Source organism: Anomaloglossus baeobatrachus, chromosome 4 (genome assembly GCF_048569485.1).
Source record: "Anomaloglossus baeobatrachus isolate aAnoBae1 chromosome 4, aAnoBae1.hap1, whole genome shotgun sequence".
Classification (NCBI taxonomy): domain Eukaryota; kingdom Metazoa; phylum Chordata; class Amphibia; order Anura; family Aromobatidae; genus Anomaloglossus; species Anomaloglossus baeobatrachus.
This window is the reverse complement of record NC_134356.1, coordinates 688,069,491-688,090,534: the sequence shown is the minus strand read 5'-3', so window position 1 is coordinate 688,090,534 and position 21,044 is coordinate 688,069,491. Positions and strand designations below refer to the sequence as shown.

The following is a 21,044-nucleotide window of genomic DNA, read 5'->3' as shown; positions in this document are numbered from 1 at the left end:
GAAAGTGCCTTGTTCATCTATACAAAAAATTTTTAAAAAGTACAAGCAACATGGGAATGTCCAGCCATCGTACCGCTCAGGAAGGAGATGCGTTTTGTGTACCAGAGATGAACGTGCTTTGATTAGACATGCGCATACCAACCGAAAAACAAAAGCAAAAACCTTGTGAAGATGCTGGAGGAATCTGGTAAGATTGTGTCATTATCCACAGTAAAACGAGTACTGTATCAACATGTTCTTTAAGGCTACTGTGCCAGGAAGTAGCCATTAGTTCAAAATAAACTTAAAAAGCTATATTGATGTTTGGAAATGCACACAGGAACAAAGACTAGTTTTTGGAGACATTTCCTGTGGTCTGAAAAAACTAAAAATGAACTGTTTGGCCATAATGACCATCATTATATTTGGAGGAAAAAGGGAGAAGCTTTGAAGGCTAAGAACACCATCCCAACTGTGACACAGGGGGGTGGCAGCATTATGTTGTGGGGTTGTTTTGCTGCAGGAGGGACTGGTGCATTTCACAAAATAAATGGCATCATCAGGAAAGAAGATTATGTGGCAATACTGAAGAAACCTCTCAAGACATCAGCCAGGAACATAAAGCTTGAGCAGAAATGGGTCTTCAAAGTGAACAATGACCTGAAGCTTCTGCCAAACTAATTATAAAGTGGCTTAAGGTTAAAAAAGTCAATGTTTTGGAGTGGCCATCACAAAGCCTTGATCTCAATCCTATTGACAATTTATGGACAAAGGTGAAAAGGCTGGTGCGAGGAAGGCGACCTGCAAATATGGCTCTGTTATACCAGTTTTGTATGGGGGAATGGGCCCAAATTCCTTCCAACTATTGAAGAAGCTTGTGGAAGGAGATCCAAAATGCTTGACCCAAGTCACACAGTGTAAGAGCAATAGTACTAAATACTAATGAAATGTATGTAAACTTTTCACTTTGTAGTAATGAATAAAAATACATTAAAACATTCTCTCCCTTTTTCTCTCATTATTCTGGCATTTGGCAAATATAAATAACTTTGGTTCCTAATTGACCTAAAACAGAAAAGGTTTATTCTGATTTCATGTCAGATAGTGAGAAAAAAACCTTCAGATGTGTCTATTTAGATAGTGCAAGTAAATTATGTGTAGAGAATAATGTGGATGTTTCTCTGATCACATGCTTCTAAATTGTCTTCTTATGGCTTTCTTAATGTGTTCATTTTTCAAACTGTATATTATGGGATTGGCAAATGGAGTAAACACTGTATATAGCAGTGATAAGACCTTACTTATGGTGACTGTTCGGCCTTTTGTTGGGAAAATATAAACACTAAACATGGTCCAGTAGAATATGGAGACCACGGTGAGGTGGGAGCTGCAGGTGGAGAAGGCTTTCTGTCTTCTGGTGCTGGATGGGATCCTTAAGACTGCTGACACTATATAAGTATAAGACATTACAATGATTGTGGCTGGGATTATAATAATTGGAATACTTAGCAAACAAATCTCTAAATCGACAATAAATGTGTCAGAACAAGCAAGTCCTAGTAAAGGAACAAGGTCACAGAAAAAATGGTCAATGATGTTTAAGCCACAAAAATGTAGTTTTGCTGTTGATATGGAGTCAACAAGAATAAAAGAAAGTCCAAACAACCAACAGAAGGCAATCAGTGTCTCACAGTGTTCACTAGTCATGATAGCAGGATAATGAAGGGGATTACAGATGGCCACATATCTGTCGTAAGACATTGCTGTCAGGAGGAAACATTCAGCTGCTTCTGAACCACAAAAGAAATATAGCTGAGTGATGCAACCAGTAAAAGTAATAATCCCCCCATTATTCAGTAGGATGTGGAGCATGTTGGGTATGATATCTGCAGTCAACAAGATGTCACTGATGGACAGTTGTGAGATGAAGAAGTACATCGGAGTGTGGAGGTTCTTGCTGGTGGACACCAGGATGATGATGAGGATGTTGCCATATATTATCAGGCAATAAACTACAAGAAACAGAGAGAACAGTAAAATTCTGAGTTCTTGATCGACTTGAAATCCTATTAGGAAGAACTCTGTCACCACCGTCTGATTGTTCTCCTTTAGAGAAAATAGCTGTAATTTAAAAAACAATCAGAAAGGAGGTTTAGAGTGGTTCAATATATCTTCATTGAAAATTGATATGACAGGTTGTAGAGTTATATCTTTTCATCATTCTAATGCAAATTAGAGCTGATACCTAGTGATGGGTGAGCGATACAATGCTCGGCGCTCGGTGCTTGTAATGGTGAGTGATCACTGTGATGCTCGCATGCTCCTTACTTTAGTCGAGCAGATCAGTAACTCAGACATACTCATCTTAAGTAACAAGCAAAATTGAGGTCAATGATTGGCCGGTTCTATGCTCCGCCCATATACAGCTAGCCATGACCAGAGAATTTATTAGGAAGGAAGGGTGTGGGTTTTTTGATTTTTTTTTTTTAAATTCATCCAAAAATGTTTTTTTTTTACCCTCAGTAAGAGCCATTAAGAGACTGCAAATGACTCTCCATGAGGCGCAAGCTCCCATCATTTCCTAAAGAGAGACTGTGCTTGGTGTTCTTTTTCACGAAGGACACATCCGATCACCCACGATACTCAACTGAGCACTCAGCGCACCAAAGCTCCTTAATGCTCCATCGAGTACCAAGCAGGTCTAGCGCGCTCTCCCATCTATACTGATCATAAAAAATATAAAATAGGAATTAATTATCTATACAAAATGTTATATTATCTTGCAGAGATATATTTAAAAGAAGTATGTATTAGATATTTTTGTGACAAAAAGAAAAAAAATATATTTATAGAGTATCTAGAAAATATTTACAGAATATACTGCAACAAATCTGATTTAAGTGAACAATCAATATTAATGGCTTTTCTCCAATAGAATAGGAGAATATGACAAAAGTTGGGCTCAACATATATGCTGCAATAGATGTAAATCTCATCTTACCCAGTAGTTGCATGGGAAGAGGCTATGTATGCATTTTGCACTCACAGTTAACTGGAGAGTGCCAATCGACCATACTACTAATTGCTATTTCTGTATGGTGCCCCCATTAGGAATGCAGAAAGGTTAGAAAAAAATTGGTGTGCTTTCCTTTTTCTTTTACCCCCATTAGGAATGGAGTTTCCATCTACAAGATTGTTCCCGTGCCTCCCCCATACTCTGGAATGCTCTACCTCAACACATCAGACTCTCCCCTACCGTGGAAAGCTTCAAGAGGAACCTCAAGACCCACCTCTTCCAACAAGCCTACAACCTACAATAGCCCTCAGTCCAGTACACCACTGCGCAACCAGCTCTGTCCTCACCTATGAGGTGGAGTTATTCTGTTTGTTGCAGAGAAAGTAAAAGGCTACATGGGTGGTATTCGCATTAGCGGTAACTAATTATTTTGGGAAACTCAAGAGCAGATAATTATGAATAGCTGGTGAAAAATCCCCTGAAAACATAAGCTGTAACATGTCCTTAAAGATTAATTTCTTACTTTCTCATCTAGATTTATGCCCAACAAACCAAGTAGAAGTGAGCGACGAGCACGGTGAGCGAATTCTTTAAGATATTGCGTCAATGGAGTAAAGTTATCAAGCCAAATAGAATCCCTCAATGCCTGTGGATAACTGCAGGATAATTGTAAGAGATGATCTATAAGGGTGTTAAAGAAAGAAGCAAAAAAGAGTTCTATCTAAATGAGGAGGACCTTTTGTAGACCATTTTCAAGAATTACTTATTAAGTAGGGATGATCGAATACTTCGATTATTCGGCTTTGCGAATATTTTCTGAATACCTCGCCGCTATTCAACTATTCGCGAATATTCGATGTGCAATGTAAGTCAATGGGAAACCCGAATAACAACTATTCGGAACTATTCGGTCTTCCCATAGACTTAGATTGCGCATCAAATAGTGGCGAGATATTTGGAAAATATTCGCGAAGCCAAATAATCGAAGTATTCAATCATCCCTATATACTTAACATTCACAATAGTATTTAGTCATGTTACAAGTATCTGAATTGTTGATAACTTTCCTCTAAATAAATATCAGAAAATTGGCATAAATATATTCTACTTTTTATTTGCAAAAAATAATATTTTTAAGTACTGAAATTTGTATGCATTAACTATGTGTAGCAGTAAAAGGAAAACTCTTTGCTAATATAGAAACAAGAGTCAACTAAAAATTTTCATTGTCAGATTTCAATTCAGAAGGTCAAAATCATTAAGAAATGGATCATTTCTAGGGATGATCGAATACCTCAAATATTCGGCTTCGCGAATATTTTCCAAATACCTCGCCGCTATTCGACTATTCGATGCGCAATGTTAGTCTATGGGAAGCCCGAATAGTACCGAATAGTTGTTATTTGGGTTTCCCATAGACTTACATTGCTCATTGAATATTCGCAAAAATATTCAAAGTATTTGATCATCTCTAATCATTTCATAACTCAATCTAATAACTCTTGAAAACATGTAGAACAGTGTAATTGGGGTAAACTTTAAGCCATGATATAAAACTAGAGATATATTTGACGCATTAGCTAATTATATAAATACGTCTACATTGTCTTTACTGTGTTTTTTTAGTTTTATGAAGCTACAGCATATTAAAATTATTAATATAAAATATAAAACGTAAAGATAAAGCTATTTAGAGATATAAAAAAAATTCTTTGCTTATTTCTCATATCCTATTTTGGGTAAATATATCAGACACTTCATATAATCCTTAAAGGGGTTTTCCTATGAACAAAGCTAATTTTAAAGTTAATTTTAATCAATTGATATAATAATAATAATAATAATAATAATAATAATAATAATAATAATAATAATAATAATAATAATAATAATAATAATTATAATAATAATAATAATTTTAATTTATATTATTGGATGTATTTAAAAAGAATGTTCCTGTGCTGAGATAATCATATGTGTATCCCTGCTATCTACTGTGTAATGGTCATTTTTTTAAACACATCCAAATTGTATAAATTATTATTATTTGATGATCTATTGATTAAAATCAACTTTGCAATTAACTTTATTTGAGGGAAAACCTCTTTAATCTCCATTGTTATAAAATCGTTTCTTACATCAGCTATTTCTTTGTCTGTGACACTCATGTTCAGGTTATTTTCCTATCTTTTCTGGAGAGGGAGCAGCGCAGTCAGCTTAGCGGGAACACCAGATGCATAAATGTGGATCATTATCTGTGAATATTTATGTAGAATAGGAAGACTAGGAGCCAGGTAGAATAACTCCCCACTTTGTCTTATTCTCCAGCGTTCCAGTCTCTGAGGAAATATTAAAAATATATCTGTAAGTCACCAGCAACTGATGAGAATCCCAAAATAATGAATGCCTCTTTTTATTTAGAAGAATTTATATTGTTGTATAAGTATATATCACCTTAAAGGGATTGTTCTGGGCCATTTTTTAATATTTAATGTGTGTATATACTCTGCAGAATGCTGACAGTTTGTAATTAACTCACTGTCAGGATTCTGCACTGTTGCCTAGATACCTCACTTGGTCATGTGACCCTCTCTCTTCTTATTCTGGAGGAGCTTGTCACACCCCGACTAGTCTTCCTGGGAAGAGACTGGTCGTAACATCACAACAGACCCCACCCAATTTCTATTTTTGCATTGTTTCCACCCCTTGCCTCAAGCTTCATATATTTTTAAGATTTCTGCACCCATAGTCGTATGAGGCTTGTATTGAAAGACGAGTTCTACTTGTGAATGACATCATTCATTTTACCTTATTGGAAAAAAATTCCAAGTTTTAGGAAAAATAGGTAAATCTGACATTTTGTTTTGGAATTTGTGTTTCTGGAGTTTATTGGGTGGTAAAAATGACCTGGCATCATGATTCTCATCAGTGCAATTACAGCAGAACCAAACATCCACTTTTTTTATAAATAAAAAAATAAATTATTAAGAATGTGTTAAGAAAAAATTATATTTTGTCACCATTTTCCCATATCCATTGTCTTTTCATTTTTCAGTATATGAAGATGTGAGAACTCCTTTTTTTCAGCTTGAGACAGCATTTTTACTGATATTACTTTGAATTAGATATGACATTTTCATCGCTCTTTGCAGAGATTGAAAAACTCCCACAATTTTGATGTTTGAATTCTTTTTTGGTTATTGGGCCTAAAGGTAGTTTTACACGAGATGACCGATCGTGCGATGCATCGTCGGGGTCACGTTTTTTGTGATGCACATCCGGCATCGTACACAACGTTGTCTCGTGTGAAACCTCTGAGCGACGCAGTATCGCTCACAAATCGTGAGTCAAGTACTCGTCGCTCAGTTTCATAATATTGTTTATTTTTACTTGTGCCAGTTGTTCATCGTTGCCGGGGCAGCACACGTCGCTCCCTGTGACACCATGGGAGTGATGAACTCTGCTTACCTGCGTCCCACAGCTCCCGCCGGCTATGCGGAAGGAAGAAGGTGGGCGGGATGTTTACATCCCGCTCATCTCCGCCCCTCTGCTTCTATTGGCCGGTGGCTGTGTGACATCGCTGTGACGCCGAACGTCCCTCCCCATTCAGGAAGTGGACGTTCGCCGCCCACAGCAAGGTCGCTCAGCAGGTAAGTACGTGTGACGAGGGTTTCACGACTTTGTGCGACACGGGCAGCGATTTGCCCATGACGCACAAACAATGGGGGCGGGTACGATCGATTGTGAAATTGCACAATCGGTCGTCCCGTGTAAAAGCAGGATTAAGGCCCCGTTACCCGCTACGATATATTGGGTGATATGTCGTCGGGGTCACGGATTCCGTGACGCACATCCGGCATTGTTTGACATATCGTAGCGTGTGACAGCTACGAGCGATTGTTAACGAGCAAAAATACTCACCTTATTGTTGCTCGTTGACACGTCGTTCATTTTAAAAATATTGGTCACATTCCTGAATGCAGGTTGTTTGTCGTTCCTGAGGCAGCACACATCGCTCAATGTGACACCTCGTGAACGATGAACACAGCTTACCTACGTCGAGCCGGCAACGAGGAAGGAAGGAGGTAGGCGGGATGTTTACATCCCGCTCATCTTCGCTCCTCCACTTCTATTGGCCGGCCGCTGTGTGACGTCGCTGTGACGCCGAACATCCCTCCCCCTTCAGGAAGAGGTTTTTCGCCACCCACAGCGAGGTCGTTCATGAGGTAAGTATATTTGACAGGGGTGACCAACTTTGTGCGACACGGGAAACAAATTTCCCGTGACGCACAAACGATGAGGCCGGGTGCGATCGCTCATGCGATCACACGATAAATCGATGCGTGTAACAGGGCCTTTACCAGTCAGATTGACCAATTTTTTATTTTGATAAATCAAACTTTTATGATGTGTTGCAATACACAAATGTGTATTTTTTTTTAACATTCTTATTTTTAATGGAGTACAAATGGTTGACTCAAATGTTTATTTTTTTTTAGATCTTTTTCATATTTTTTTAAATCAATAATTTTTTTAATTTTCACTGTATTTGTTAGTCCACTTAGTGGATTTGAACCTGCGGTTGTCCAGGGCACACAATTTTTTTACATGTATGTATAAAGCTCCCACATTCAATCTATATTACAAACTTGTATAAAGATCCAGCTCACCTGGTTTCACCGTGCCTCAGACTCGGATATCGGCCCTGCCCTGGCCGCACAGCAATAAATGAAGAAAGTAATCCAGCTGAGTGCTCACGGTGATTTATTCAGTGCAATACAGACAATGCACAGAGACATTAACGCATTTCTGGCTTGACGCCTTTAATCATTAATCATCATCATGATTAAGGGCGTCAAGCCAGAAATGCGTTAACGTCTCTGTGCATTGTCTGTATTGCACTGAATAAATCACCGTGAGCACTCAGCTGGATTACTTTCTTCATTTATATTACAAACTACCAGAGATTCATTCTCACCACCAGACACAGCATGGGCACAATTCTTTAAAACTGGCATTAACAGTGATAATGTAGGGAACATGTAACAAATGTATTAATACTACAGATGGGGTGTGGAGTGTAGTGATTATGCTGCTTTTCACAGATAAAAGGGACAGGGTCACTGCTGTCACTGCCCAATACTGGAGTGATCGTAGAGGGCAAGGCTGTGGCAATTTTCTGACAGCCAATGAGTGTGCAAAGTGCAGCGCAGGAGCAGATTACCAACAGCCCATAAGTATGCAGTGGGTGTGCAGAAGGCATCGCTGGGGCACATTACTGACAGCCAATGATTGTGCAAAGAGCAGCGCGGGAGCAGATTACCAACAGCCCATAAGTATGCAGTGGGTGTGCAGAAGGCATTGCTGGGGCACACTACTGACAGTCAATGATTGTGCAAAGAGCAGCACAGGAACAGATTACCAAGAGTCAATGAGTATGCAGTGGGTGTGCAGAAGGCATGGCTGGGGCACATTACTGACAGCCAATGATTGTGAAAATAGCAGCGCAGGAGCAGATTACCAAGAGTCAATAAGTATGAAGTTGGTGGGCAGAAGGCATGGCTGGGGCACATTACTGACAGCCAATGATTGTGAAAATAGCAGCACGGGAGCAATTTACCAACAGTCAAAAAGTATGCAGTGGGTGTGCAGAAGGCATTGCTGGGGCACATTACTGACAGCCAATGATGGTGCACAAGGTGGTGCGGAGGCATATTACAAACAGCCAATGATTGTGCAGAAGGTGGGCATAGGGAGGGCTGAACACTGAGGCTGGTCAAGCCCAGATCTTGCCATGAGGTTCAATAAAAAAATAGGGGATGCCAAGTTTGGTAGAGTCACAGGTAAAGTGACTGCAGGGAGCTAAGGGAAATTCAGGAGGAACGAAGGATAGAAACAAAAGGGGTGTTATATATAACATTACAGCTTAGATTAGCTACAAAAATGCATTTTGGGGTTGGGCTTCCTCTTTAATGTAGAAACAAAAATGTTTAACATCAAGAGAAATAAAAAAGATGACATGCTGTGTTTATGAGCCCTAACTATGGTGGCAGGTACATTGATGACTTACCCTATTATTTTATCAGAAATGAAAACATACTTACATGGAAGATCTCAACATGAAAAACTATTTTCAACTTGAAGATGGCACTAGATGGATTGCAGTTATACATAGACATGTCCAGCTTAGCAATGTCTGAAAAGTTTTTAGTTTTAAATTCCAAGCCTTATTTCAAAAATGACATATCAAGTGATGAAATCACAGTAGTTCTATGACTTAAAAGTGTATTAAAAAATGGTATTGGGATGCTTGATGGGATCCCATTAACCAGGGCCAAACTAGAACTAAAATTCACCAATGGTGTTGAAAATCACAAAAATTCAAGTCCCCCCCCATGCCAAATTTCCTAGTGGGAATCTCTATTACAAATATGAACCTTACTAACAATGAAGAAAATAAAAATGTACTATATGACCAATATTACCAATAATATCACTATGTAAGGTAAAATACTATGAGAGCAAGGTAGCAGAATAATGCCAGCATACTGATTGAAAGACTGAATCAAAACCAGCATTCTGCAAAAAACCCCACAACAAATAATGTTATCATAACCATATTTACAGTGTATATAATGAAACATTACAATTCTGATCATTAACCCATAACTGATATAGTCACCATAGGTTTATGGTAGCACTAACATTTTTTATATGAGTGCATTATAAATCATATATACAGTCATTGCCAAAAGTGTTGGCACCCTTGAAATTGTTCCAGAAAGTAAAGTATTTCTCCCAGAAAATTATTGCAATTACACATGTTTTATTCTACACATTTATTTCCTTTGTGTATATTAGAAGTACACAAAAAAAATAGAGGAAAAAAGGGAAATTGGACATCATTTCACAAAAAGAACAAAAAATGGACCGGATGAAATTAATAGCACCCTCATCTTAATATTTGTTTGCACGCCGTTTTGTAAAAATAACTGCAATCAATTGCTTACTGTAAACATCAACACTTTTCTTATACATCTTGCCTGGCATTTTGGACTCTTCTTTATAAACTGCTCCAGGTCTCTCATATTTGAAGTGTCTTCTCCCAACAGCAATTTAAATACAGAATCTCTCCACATGTGTTCAATGGGATTTAGATCCGGAATCATTGCTGCCACTTCAGAACTCTTCAGTGCTTTGATAACATCCATTGCTGGGGGCTTCTAGAAGTATTTTTGGGGTCATTGGGAAGACCAATGATCTAGGAAGTATACCCAGCTTTCCAACAGTGGACACTACATTTTCACCCAAACACCTTTGGCAATCTTCAGATGTCACGGTGCCTTGCCCAGTCAAGGACAGCAGTGCTAAAGGCTGAAAAACAACCACAAAACACCTCTCAATGCCCACCATATATCACTGTAGGTACTGTATTCTTTTCTTTTTGTAGACCTCATTCTGTTTTCAGTAATCAGTAGAATGATGACCTTTCCAAAAATCTCAATCTTGGTCTCTTCTATCCAAAAGCTGCTTTTCCAAGAAGGATTTCTGTAGAGACAGAGACAGGTGTAATCTGAGGTTTTTTGGAACAAGGAAAGAAATGGTCAGCGTCATGAGATATATAAGAACACCACTTATTTCATGTATCTTACTTTTTTAGTGCAATAGGAGATACAATCTTTTTTTTAGATGGCAGTTAATTATTTACAGAATGGTTTTGGACATATCTCAACTGTAGAATTATAGAGATTTCCTCATGAAGAAACTTAACCCCTTAAGGACGAAGCCAGTTTTGTACTTGATGACCAGGCCATTTTTTGCAATTCTGACCAGTGTCACTTTATGAGGTCATAACTCTGGAACGCTTCAACGGATCCCGGTGATTCTGACATTGTTTTTTCGTGACATATTGTACTTCATGATAGTTATAAATTTAGAACGATATTTTTTGCTTTTATTTGTGAAAAAATCGGAAATTTGATGAAAATTTTGAAAATTTTGCAATTTTCAAACTTTTAATTTTTATGCCCTTAACCCAGAGAGTTATGTCACACAAAACCGTTAATAAATAACATTTCCCACATGTCTACTTTACATTAGCGCAATTTCTGAAACAAAATGTTTTGGGGTTAGGAAGTTAGAAGGGGTCAAAGTTCATCAGCAATTTCCCATTTTTTCAACAAAATTCACAAAACCATTTTTTTAGGGACCACATCACATTTGAAGTGACTTTGAGAGGCCTAAGTGACAGAAAATACCTAAAAGTGACACCATTCTCAAAACAGCACGCCTCAAAGTACTCAAAACCACATCCAAGAAGTTTATTAACCCTTCAGGTGCTTCACAGGAACTAAAGCAAAGTGGAATGAAAAAAAGCAAAAAATAAAATTTTACCTAAAATGTTGCTCTACCCCAAATTTATTCACTTTTAGAAGAAATAACACAACAAAATGAACCCCAAAACGTGTTACCCACTTTCTTATGAACGCGCCAATACCCCACATGTGGTCAGAAACCTTTGTTTGGACAAATGGGAGGGCTCGGAACAGAAGGAGCAATATTTGAATTTTGGAAAGCAAATTTGGCTGAAATAGATTGCGGGCACCATGTTGCATTTACATGTCCACCAAGGTACCTAAACAGCAGAAACCCCTTACAAGTGACACCATTTTGGAAACTAGACCCCTTAAGGCTTCTATCTAGGGGTATAGTGAGAATTTTGGATCCACAGGTACTTCACAGATTTTGATAACGTTACGTTGTCACATTGAAAATTTTCATTTTTTTCTCAAAAATGTTGCTTTAGCATCAATTTTTTCACTTTTTCAAGAGGTAATTCCAAAAATGTGACCCCAATGTTTGTTACCCACTTTTTTATGAGCGCGGTGATACCTCACTTGTGGTCTGAAACCTTTGTTTGGAGAAATGGGAGGGCTTGGAACGGAAGGAGCAATATTTGAATTTTGGAAAGGAAATTTGGCTGAAAAAGATTGCGGGCACCATGTCGCATTTGGAGGACCCCTAAGGTACGTAAACAGCAAAAAAACACCACAAGTGACCCCATATTGGAAACTAGGCCCCTCAAGGAATTTATCTTGATGTTTGGTGAGTACCCTGAACCTCCAGGTGCTTTACAGAAGTTTATAACGTTGAGCCATGAAAATAAAAAAATAAAATTTTACCACAAAATTGTTACTTCAACCAGGTAGCTTTTTTTTTCACAAGGGTAACAGGAAAAAAATCACCATGAAATTTATTGCGCAATTTCTCCTGAGTTTGTTGATATCTTATATGTGGTGGAAATCAACTGTTTGGGCACACTACAGGGCTCAGAAGAGAAGGAGTGCAATTTGACTGCAAAATTGGCTGGAATCAATAGCGGACGCCATGTTGCATTAGGAGAACCCCTGAGGTGCCTAAGCAGTGGAGGTCCCCCACAAGTGACCCCATTCTGGAAATAAGACCCCTCAAGGCTTTAATCTAGGTGTATATTGAGCATTTTGAATCCACGAATACTTCACAGAATTTGATAAGCTTAGGTTGCCATATTGAAATTTTCATTTTTTTCACAAAAATGTTGATTTAGCGACACATTTTTCACTTTTTCAAGAGGCAACAACAAAACGTGTACCCCACAGGTTGTTATCTAATTTCTTGTGAGCGCAGGGATACCACACATGTGGCCAAAAACCTTTGTTTGGATAAATGGGAGGGCTTGGAATGGAAGGAGCACCATTTGAATTTTGGAAAAGTTGAAGTAAATTGCGCGCACCATGTCACATTAGCAGGGCCCCTTGGGCACCTATACATCAGAAACCCCCCACAAGTGACCTCATTTTGGAAACTGGACCCCTCAAGGATTTTATTCAGGAGTATAGTAAACATTTTGAATCCACAGGTACTTCACAAAACTGTTGCTGTAGCAAAAAATTTCTCACTGTTAAGGGGGCTTTACACGCTGCGACATCGCTAATGCGGAGTCGTTAGGGTCACGGAATTGGTGACGCACATCCGGCCGCATTAGCGATGTTGCTGCGTGTGACACCGATGAGCGATTTTGCATCGTTGCAAAAACGTGCAAAATCGCTCATCGGTGACATGGGGGTCCATTCTCGATTATCGTTACTGCAGCAGTAACGATGTAGTTCGTCGCTCCTGCGGCAGCACACATCGCTATGTGTGACGCCGCAGGAACGAGGAAGCTCCCCTTACCTGCCTCCCGGCCGCTATGAGGAAGGAAGGAGGTGGGCGGGATGTTCCGGCCACTCATCTCCGCCCCTCCGCTTCTATTGGGCGGCCGCTCAGTGACGTCACTGTGACGCCACACGGACCGCCCCCTTAGAAAGGAGGCGGTTTGCCGGTCACAGCGACGTCGCCGGGCAGGTAAGTATGTGTGACGCATCTGCGCGATGTTGTGCGGCACGGGCAGCGATTGCCCGTGTCGCACAACAGATGGGGGCGGGTACCCATGCTAGCGATATCGGGACCGATATCGCAGCGTGTAAAGTAGCCTTTAGGCTATGTGGCCATGATCCAGCGACACGGCGTCTAGTACCCAGTGTCAGCCTCCTGCAGAAATGTGAGTGTTGTCCACGGGAGAACGCAGCTGCCCATGCCCACGATTTGGGTTCAGGCTGCTGTGGACTTTAGTTCTATTCTACCTGCAAAGAACACTCATCTCCGCAGCATAAATTGACATCCTGAGGCTCAGGAAGCTGCGCCACAGGTCGATTTATGCTGCGGAGAAAAGAAACACAGTGGGCACGGGATTTCTAAAAATCCTGCCACTGTGCTTCTACTGCACAACGCAGCGTTATGGACGCAGGGAAAACACTCTGCGCCCAAAACGTTGCAAACCCTGATTGTGGGCACACAGCATAAAATGCTACAATGGATGAATGGATAGATGTCAAACATATATAACGTCCCACCCCCCTGCATATTCTAAGCTGGCGCCCTTTAGTGCCTTTCATGTGACACTAAAGGATGCCTAGCCTTGTATTTAGCCCAAAAAAAAAAAAAAGAATTAAAATAAATGACGTGGAGTCCCCCCTATTTTTGATAGCCAGCTAGGGTAAAGCAGACAGCTGTAGCCTGCAAACCACAGCTGACAGCTTCATCTTGTCTGGTGATCAATTTGGAGGGCTCCCCAAGCTGTTTTTTTTTTTTAATTATTTATAAATAAATAATTAAAAAAAAAAAACAAACGTGGGGTCCCCCCAAATTAGATCACCAGCCAAGGTGAAGCTGACAGCTGGGGTCTGGTATTCTCAGGATGGGAAGAGCCACGGTTATTGGACTCTTCCCAGCCTAAAAATAGCAGGCCGCAGCCGCCCCAGAAGTGGCGCATCCATTAGATGCGCCAATTCTGGCGCTTCGCCCCAGCTCATCCCGCGCCCTGGTGCGTTGGCTAACGGGGTAATGAATGGGGTTGATACCAGGTGTGTAATGTCACCTGGCATCAAGCCCAGCAATTAGTTATGTCACGGCGTCTATCAGATACCCGACATAACTAATTGACAGTAATAAAAAAAAAATTGACAACAAAAAAAAATTTATTTGAAAAAACACTCCCCCAAACATTCCCTGATTGACCAATTTATTGAAAAGAAAAAAAAAAAATCCACAATAATCCATTTGGACGTCCCACGTCGCCTCTGGACCTTCTAGAATATGGGGGACACGTTCAGGGAACGTATCCCCCATTTTCTAGGAGGGCAGACCCTCCATTTGAGGAGAGTGGGTGCAAAGAATCTGCACCCACCCTCCCTGGGTCACAGCTGCAGAGTGCGAGCAGCCAGCGTCCTGAACACAGGAAGCTGACAGCTGCGCTCTGCTCATGTGACCGGAGTCTGCAGAGAAGGAGCCGGAGGAGGGGGCCGCGGGGGATCAGAGCTGCGACAGGTATGTATGACACCGGGGGACACCGGGGAACACCAGGGGGGGGTAGGGGGGATCCCGGCAGGGCCTGGGGAGCAGGTTTCTGTCGTATGTGTTATGGCACATACGACAGAAACCATAGGAACAGTGGAAATGCGGCCGGCGCGCTGCTGTGATCGCCGGTGCGCGCGGCCATCTTGGATTTTCGGGAGGGGGTTGGGGGTCGGGGGGGGCACTTTGGGGACACCGGGGGACCGGAGGGAACCGGGGAAAAGATTTATCTCCCATCTGGCATGTTTGATCATGCCAGATGGGAGATAAATCATTTTTTACCGGCACGGTCATTTACTATAACTTGATGATCGGTATACGGTGTATACCGGTAATCACGTGACTGGGGACCGGAAAAACCGGCCCGAATCATGATCTCCAGGGTCTCAGCTACCCCCGGCAGCTGAGACCCCGGAAATTTTCTGACTCTGGGGGGCGCTAGACCCTTTTTTCCGACCGCCGTTAAAAAGCGGCGGATCGGAAAAAGTACCCTTATTTACCGCCGTTAAAAGGCGTATCGGCGGTCGTAAAGGGGTTAAGCATCTCTTTAAGCTTCATAATTTACATCGCTGTGAACAGGATTTGAACCTGTGCAGGGAGACCCCATTGGATTTTGAGTCCAACACCTTAACCACTCGGCCATCACAGCCACCTTTATGCACTACTTATGAAATGTTTTTGCAAAGTTGACACAGGCATCACGCCTGAAAGAAAGTTTTAGGCTAAGTTCATCTGCATCTTTATTGACAACATGGTCATAGTAAAGAAATCTAGCTTGACTTACTGAAAGAGAAAGTTGTGATCTCAGATCAGCATGAAGAAAATGATAAATAGTTTATATCTTGGAGCATACGGAGATGTGGTCTACTAGATATTTTTTACTGTTCTTTTTGTGGTGTCAAGCAGAATACAACCAGGGAATTTCTCTGTATATATATTTTTTTCTTTTTCACCAACTTTATCTATATTTTTATTTCACTAAACTTTCATGAGCTAAGTCCCATCTTTTCAGAGGTAAAACCCTGCACTCTGAACATAAGTTGATCCGTAAAGAGGATTTCAAGTTTAATATCCATGTAACCATCAAAGCTTATACCTTTACTGATGGTTATCCAATGTCTATTGGGAATCACAGTTTTTATGCTTGTGCTTGAACGTGGGAATGGACTTTGGATTTGCCAAAAAAGGTTTGGAGCAGAGCATATTCAGAAACAGAGACACGTCTGATCCTTAGAGATATAAAGGATATCACCAATGTGCTGGGAAACATCAAGTAATATACATTTACATTTTCATACTGTGTAGGTTCAATTATGGGACAAATTTAGACTCAAAGATTAGAAAAGGAAGGGTTCACCCATTTTTAAAATGGTTTGCCCATTTTATAAATGGAAATAGAATTTTATGCTTTTTCAGAAGTTAGTCCAAGTGAAGCACAACAGACAAGATTTTAACCTTTGCAGTGAATCTTTATTGGATAGAATACCAATGATTTAACCTGTGGGCCAACCTAGATGACAGTAGACTGCTAATTTCTTTGACATTTCCTCAGAACTACAGTTTATCGACAGAGTCTTGGAAGTAAGATGGGTCTTCTATTTGCTGAGGAAGCTGTGGGGAGGCTTCCTTGCCTGCAAATTGCCTTACAGAAAGTCACTGGTTGAGGAAACTCTGTAGAACCCTCTGTAGTATTGTCGATTTGTAGAACTTGGCCGAACAGCAGTTAAGTAATCAGAGCTTACAAGTCTCTGTCTGTCCTAGCGGACAATCCTTTCACATACTTCTTCTCATTGACGTAAGTTCACACGGTTCTTGTTCTGAAAGTCAATCACATTCCACAAAAATTCCTTCTTTATGACTGTGCCATAACAGTATGAAAATTAAAATAAATAGTACTGGATCTTTCTCACGATATTGACAATATCAATGTTCCCCTCTGGAAGCTCTGATAAAACCTGACTCGATGGTTGAATTTTCTCTACCTGAAACTATGTGGTAGCAATCAAAATTCCATTCCCACATTCAAGCACAAGCATATAAACTGTGGTTCTCAAATGATGGTAGAGAGCCATTGACTAAGGGCAAGTGTTTTGGTGGCCACATGGATGTTGGACTTGAAATCCTCACATTGGTTCAAATCATGTTCAGAGTGTAGAGTTTTACCTTTCAAATGTTGGGACATATTTTATGAAACTGTAGTGAAATTATAGCATAGAAAAGTTGGGAAAAAGAAAAAAAATGATTCAAATTATTTCCCTGGTTGCATTCTTTATGAATTCACAAATACAACAGTAATATATATCTAGCAGACCATATTTCTTTGTCCCCCTGGATATGAAGCTTTTATCTGCTTCTTCATATTGACCTTAAATAGCGCCTTACTTTATCAGTAAGTCAAGCAGAATTTCTTCCCTATGACCGTGTTGTAAATAGAGATTCAGTAGAACTTAGCCCAAAACCTTTTATCAGGTCTTGCGCTAGAATGAACTTTGCAAAAACATCTACTTATTTAATGCTCAGATTGGCTGTGATGGCTGAGTGGTTAAGGCGTTGGACTTGAAATCCATAGGGTTTTCCCTGCACAGGTTAAAATCCCGGTCACAACGATGTATTTTACACACAAGAAAGCAAGAATTAATTTCCTTCCGAAATAAATGTCTCTAATTCTACAGTTGACTTATGCACTAGAAGCAGCAAACAACTTGGGCATTAATCTGTGTGGTTTATATTTTTACACTTTTTCTCTCTTTTTTTTTAACAAAACTTTAATTGTATCTTCAATTTCCTCACAATGCTGTAAAGTATGCTTTTATTGGCAACAAGTTTAAATAGAGACAGAGACAGATGTAATCTGAGGTTTCTTGGAACATGGAAAGAAATGGTCAGCGCCATGAGATATACAGAACATCACTTATTTCATATATCTACTTTTTTGAGTCTAATGAGAAAGACATTTGTATTGTAGATGGCAGTAAATAATTTACACAATGATATTGGACGTATCTCAACCATAGTATTATAGAGATTTCCTTCTAAAGGAATTTAAATATCTCTTTTTAATAAGTATAAATTACATCACTGTGAACAGGATTTGAACCTGTGCAAGGAAAACCCCATTGGATTTCAAGTCCAACACTTTAACCACTCGGCCATCAGAGCCAACCTGTACAAAAACTTATCAGATGTTTTTGCATAGTTCACTTAAGAGTCAGGCCTGAAAGAAGATTTTTTTGCAAAGTTCACCTTGATTTTTTGACAAAATGGTCACAGGAAAGAAAATTGCTTGACTTACTGAAAGAGAAAGGTGTGATCTCAGGTCAACATGAAGAAAATTATAAAAGTGTTACAGTATATCCTGGGGCACAATGAGATGTGGTCTACTAGATATATTTTACGGTTCTATTTGTGGTTTCAAACAGAATGCAACAAGATATATTTATCATATATAATTAGCATAATTAGAAACATAGACAGGTCTGATGAAAATTTCCTGAGAGGGGTGAAAGATATCACCATTGTCCTGGGAAACATCAAGTAACTTACATTGAAGATTCCATACCATGTAGTTTCAATTATAAAAAGAAATAGACTCCAATATGAGAAAATGAAGAGTTTACCCATTTTTAAATTGGTTGGCCCATTTTATGTACGGAAGCAGAATTTTACGCTTTTTCAAATGGTACTCCAAGTGAAACACAACAGACAAGATTTTAACCAGTGCGGTGCAACTATATTTTATATAGAAGACCAATGATTTAACCAGTGGGCCAACCCAGATCAAAGTTGAATGCTGATTTCATTGACATTTTTTCAGAACTGCAGTTTATTGGCAGAGTCTTCGAAATAAGATGGGTCTTCTATTTGTTGAGAAAGCTGTGGGGAGGCTTCCTTGCCTGCAAATTGCCTTACAGAAAGTAACCAGTTCAGGAAACTCTGTAGAACCCTCTGTAGGATTGCTGATGTGCAGAACATAGCCAAACAGCAATCGTGCAGTCAGCTCATCGAAGCTTACACTTCTCTTTCTGCCCTAAGGGACAGTCTTTTTCTGTCCTTCTTCTCTCTGACCTAAGATCACATGGTTCTTGTTCTGGAAGTCAATCCCATTCCACAAAAATGCCTTCCTTATGAGTGTGTCAAAACAGTATGAAAACCGAAATAAATAGTACTGGATGTTTCCCAGGACATTGAGAATATCCATGTTCCTCTCTGGAAGCTCTGATGAGACATGTCTCAATTGCTGAATATACTTTACCCCAAACCTTGTCAGGCATCAAAAGTCTATCCCCACATTCAATCACAAGCATATAAACTGTGGTTCTCAAAAGATGTTTAAGAACCAATGACTAAGGGCAAGTGTTTTGATGGCCACATGGATGTTTTACTTGAAATCCTCACATTAGTTCAAATTATGATCAGAATGTAGGGTTTTACCTTTGAAATGTTTTGACATATTTAATGAAAATGCAGTGAAATCATACGTAGCATAGAAAAAATTGGGAAAAAGAAAAAAATGATTGCCAATATGCGGAACATGGCCGAACAGCATTCAGGCAGTCAGGTCATCGTAGCTTACTCATCTCTGTCTACCCTAGGAGACAATTCTTTAACATCCTTCTTCTCATTTACCTAAGATCATACGTAAGATGTATAGTAGAGGGGCTACAAGGACACTAAACTTCAGGAAAGCAAATTTTAAACAGTTGAGAGATGATCTTAGTGCAATAAACTGGGATGATGTGCTAAGTAATAAAAGTACACAAAGCAAATGGGAGACATTTATGAGCATCCTGAATAGGGCTTGTGCAGAAAATATACCCTATGGGAACAAACATGCTAGAAATAGGAGGAAACCCCTATGGATAAATAGAGCTGTAAGGGAAGCAATAAAAGAAAATCAGAAAGCCTTAAAAGAATTAAAGAGGGTAGGTAGTGATGAGGCATTATATAATTATAGAAAATTTAAAAAAATATGTAAAAAGCAAATTAAGTTAGCTAAGTTTGAGACAGAAAGACTCATTGCGAGAGAAAGTAAAAATAATCCTAAAATATTCTTTAACTACATAAACAGTAAAAAACTGAAAAGCGATAGTGTTGGCCCCCTTAAAAATAGTCTTGTTGAAATGGTGGAGGGGGTCGAGGGTAAAGCCAACCTGCTGAATGACTTTTTTTCTACGGTTCTTATACAAGAAAATGCCATGGCAGATGACCTGACCAGTAATACCATAAATTCACATTTGAGTATTACCTGCTTAACCCAGCAGGAAGTACGCCGCCGCTTCAAAATCACTAAGGTTGACAAATCTCCGGGCACGGATGGCATACACCCCAGAGTACTACAGGAATTGAGTTCTGTGAGAGATAGACCATTATTTTTAATCTTCACAGATTCCTTAATAACAGGGTCAGTACCGCAGGACTGGCGCATAGCAAAATGTGGTGCCAATATCAAAAAGGGGCCAAAAACTGAGCCAGGAAATTATAGGCTGGTAAGTTTAACCTCTACGGTTGGTAAAATCCTTGAGGGTTTCTTGAGAGATGCTATACTGGAGTATCTCAAGAAAAATAACTTTATGACAGAGTATCAACATGGGTTTATGAGGGATCGATCATGTGAAACTAATTTGATCAGCTTCTATGAAGAGGTAAGTTCAAGCCTGGACAAGGGAAATGCAGTGGATGTTGTGTATATGGACTTTTCAAAAGCTTTTGATACGGACGCCACACAAAAGGTTGGTACATAAAATGAGAATAATGGGGATAGGGGAAAATATGTGTAACTGGGTTAAAAACTGGCTCAGTGATAGGAAACAAAGGGTGGTTATTAATGGTACGTACTCGGACTGGGCCTCAGTTCATAGTGGGGTACCACAGGGGTCAGTATTGGGCCTGCTTCTTTTCAACATATTTATAAATGACCTTGTTGGGGGCATGCGGAGTAGAATTTCAATATTTGCAGATGATACTAAACTCTACAGGGTAATCAATACAGAGGAGGATAATTTTATATTACAGGGAGATTTTTGTAAATTGGAGGATTGGGCTGAGAAGTGGCAATTGAAGTTTAATGTAGATAAATGTAAGGTCATGCACTTGGGTAGAGGAAATAAAATTTATAATT

At 39.6% G+C, this 21,044-nt stretch overlaps 1 protein-coding gene and 2 non-coding genes across 3 annotated transcripts; all 3 read right to left on the bottom strand.

Moving 5' to 3' along the window:
- Positions 1-1,164: 1,164 nt before the first annotated feature.
- Positions 1,165-19,124, bottom strand: LOC142302893 (olfactory receptor 1496-like). The gene is made up of 3 exons (XM_075343999.1): positions 18,992-19,124; positions 9,100-9,221; positions 1,165-2,100 (listed from the first exon to the last, which is right to left on the bottom strand). Exons 1-3 carry the CDS (start codon positions 19,122-19,124, stop codon positions 1,165-1,167), a joined length of 1,191 nt encoding a protein of 396 aa, XP_075200114.1.
- TRNAL-CAA (transfer RNA leucine (anticodon CAA)) lies at positions 15,494-15,575 on the bottom strand. Its single transcript has one exon. It is a non-coding gene; the product is annotated as a tRNA-Leu (tRNA).
- TRNAS-UGA (transfer RNA serine (anticodon UGA)) lies at positions 18,003-18,085 on the bottom strand. The gene has a single exon. It is a non-coding gene; the product is annotated as a tRNA-Ser (tRNA).
- Positions 19,125-21,044: the final 1,920 nt, after the last annotated feature.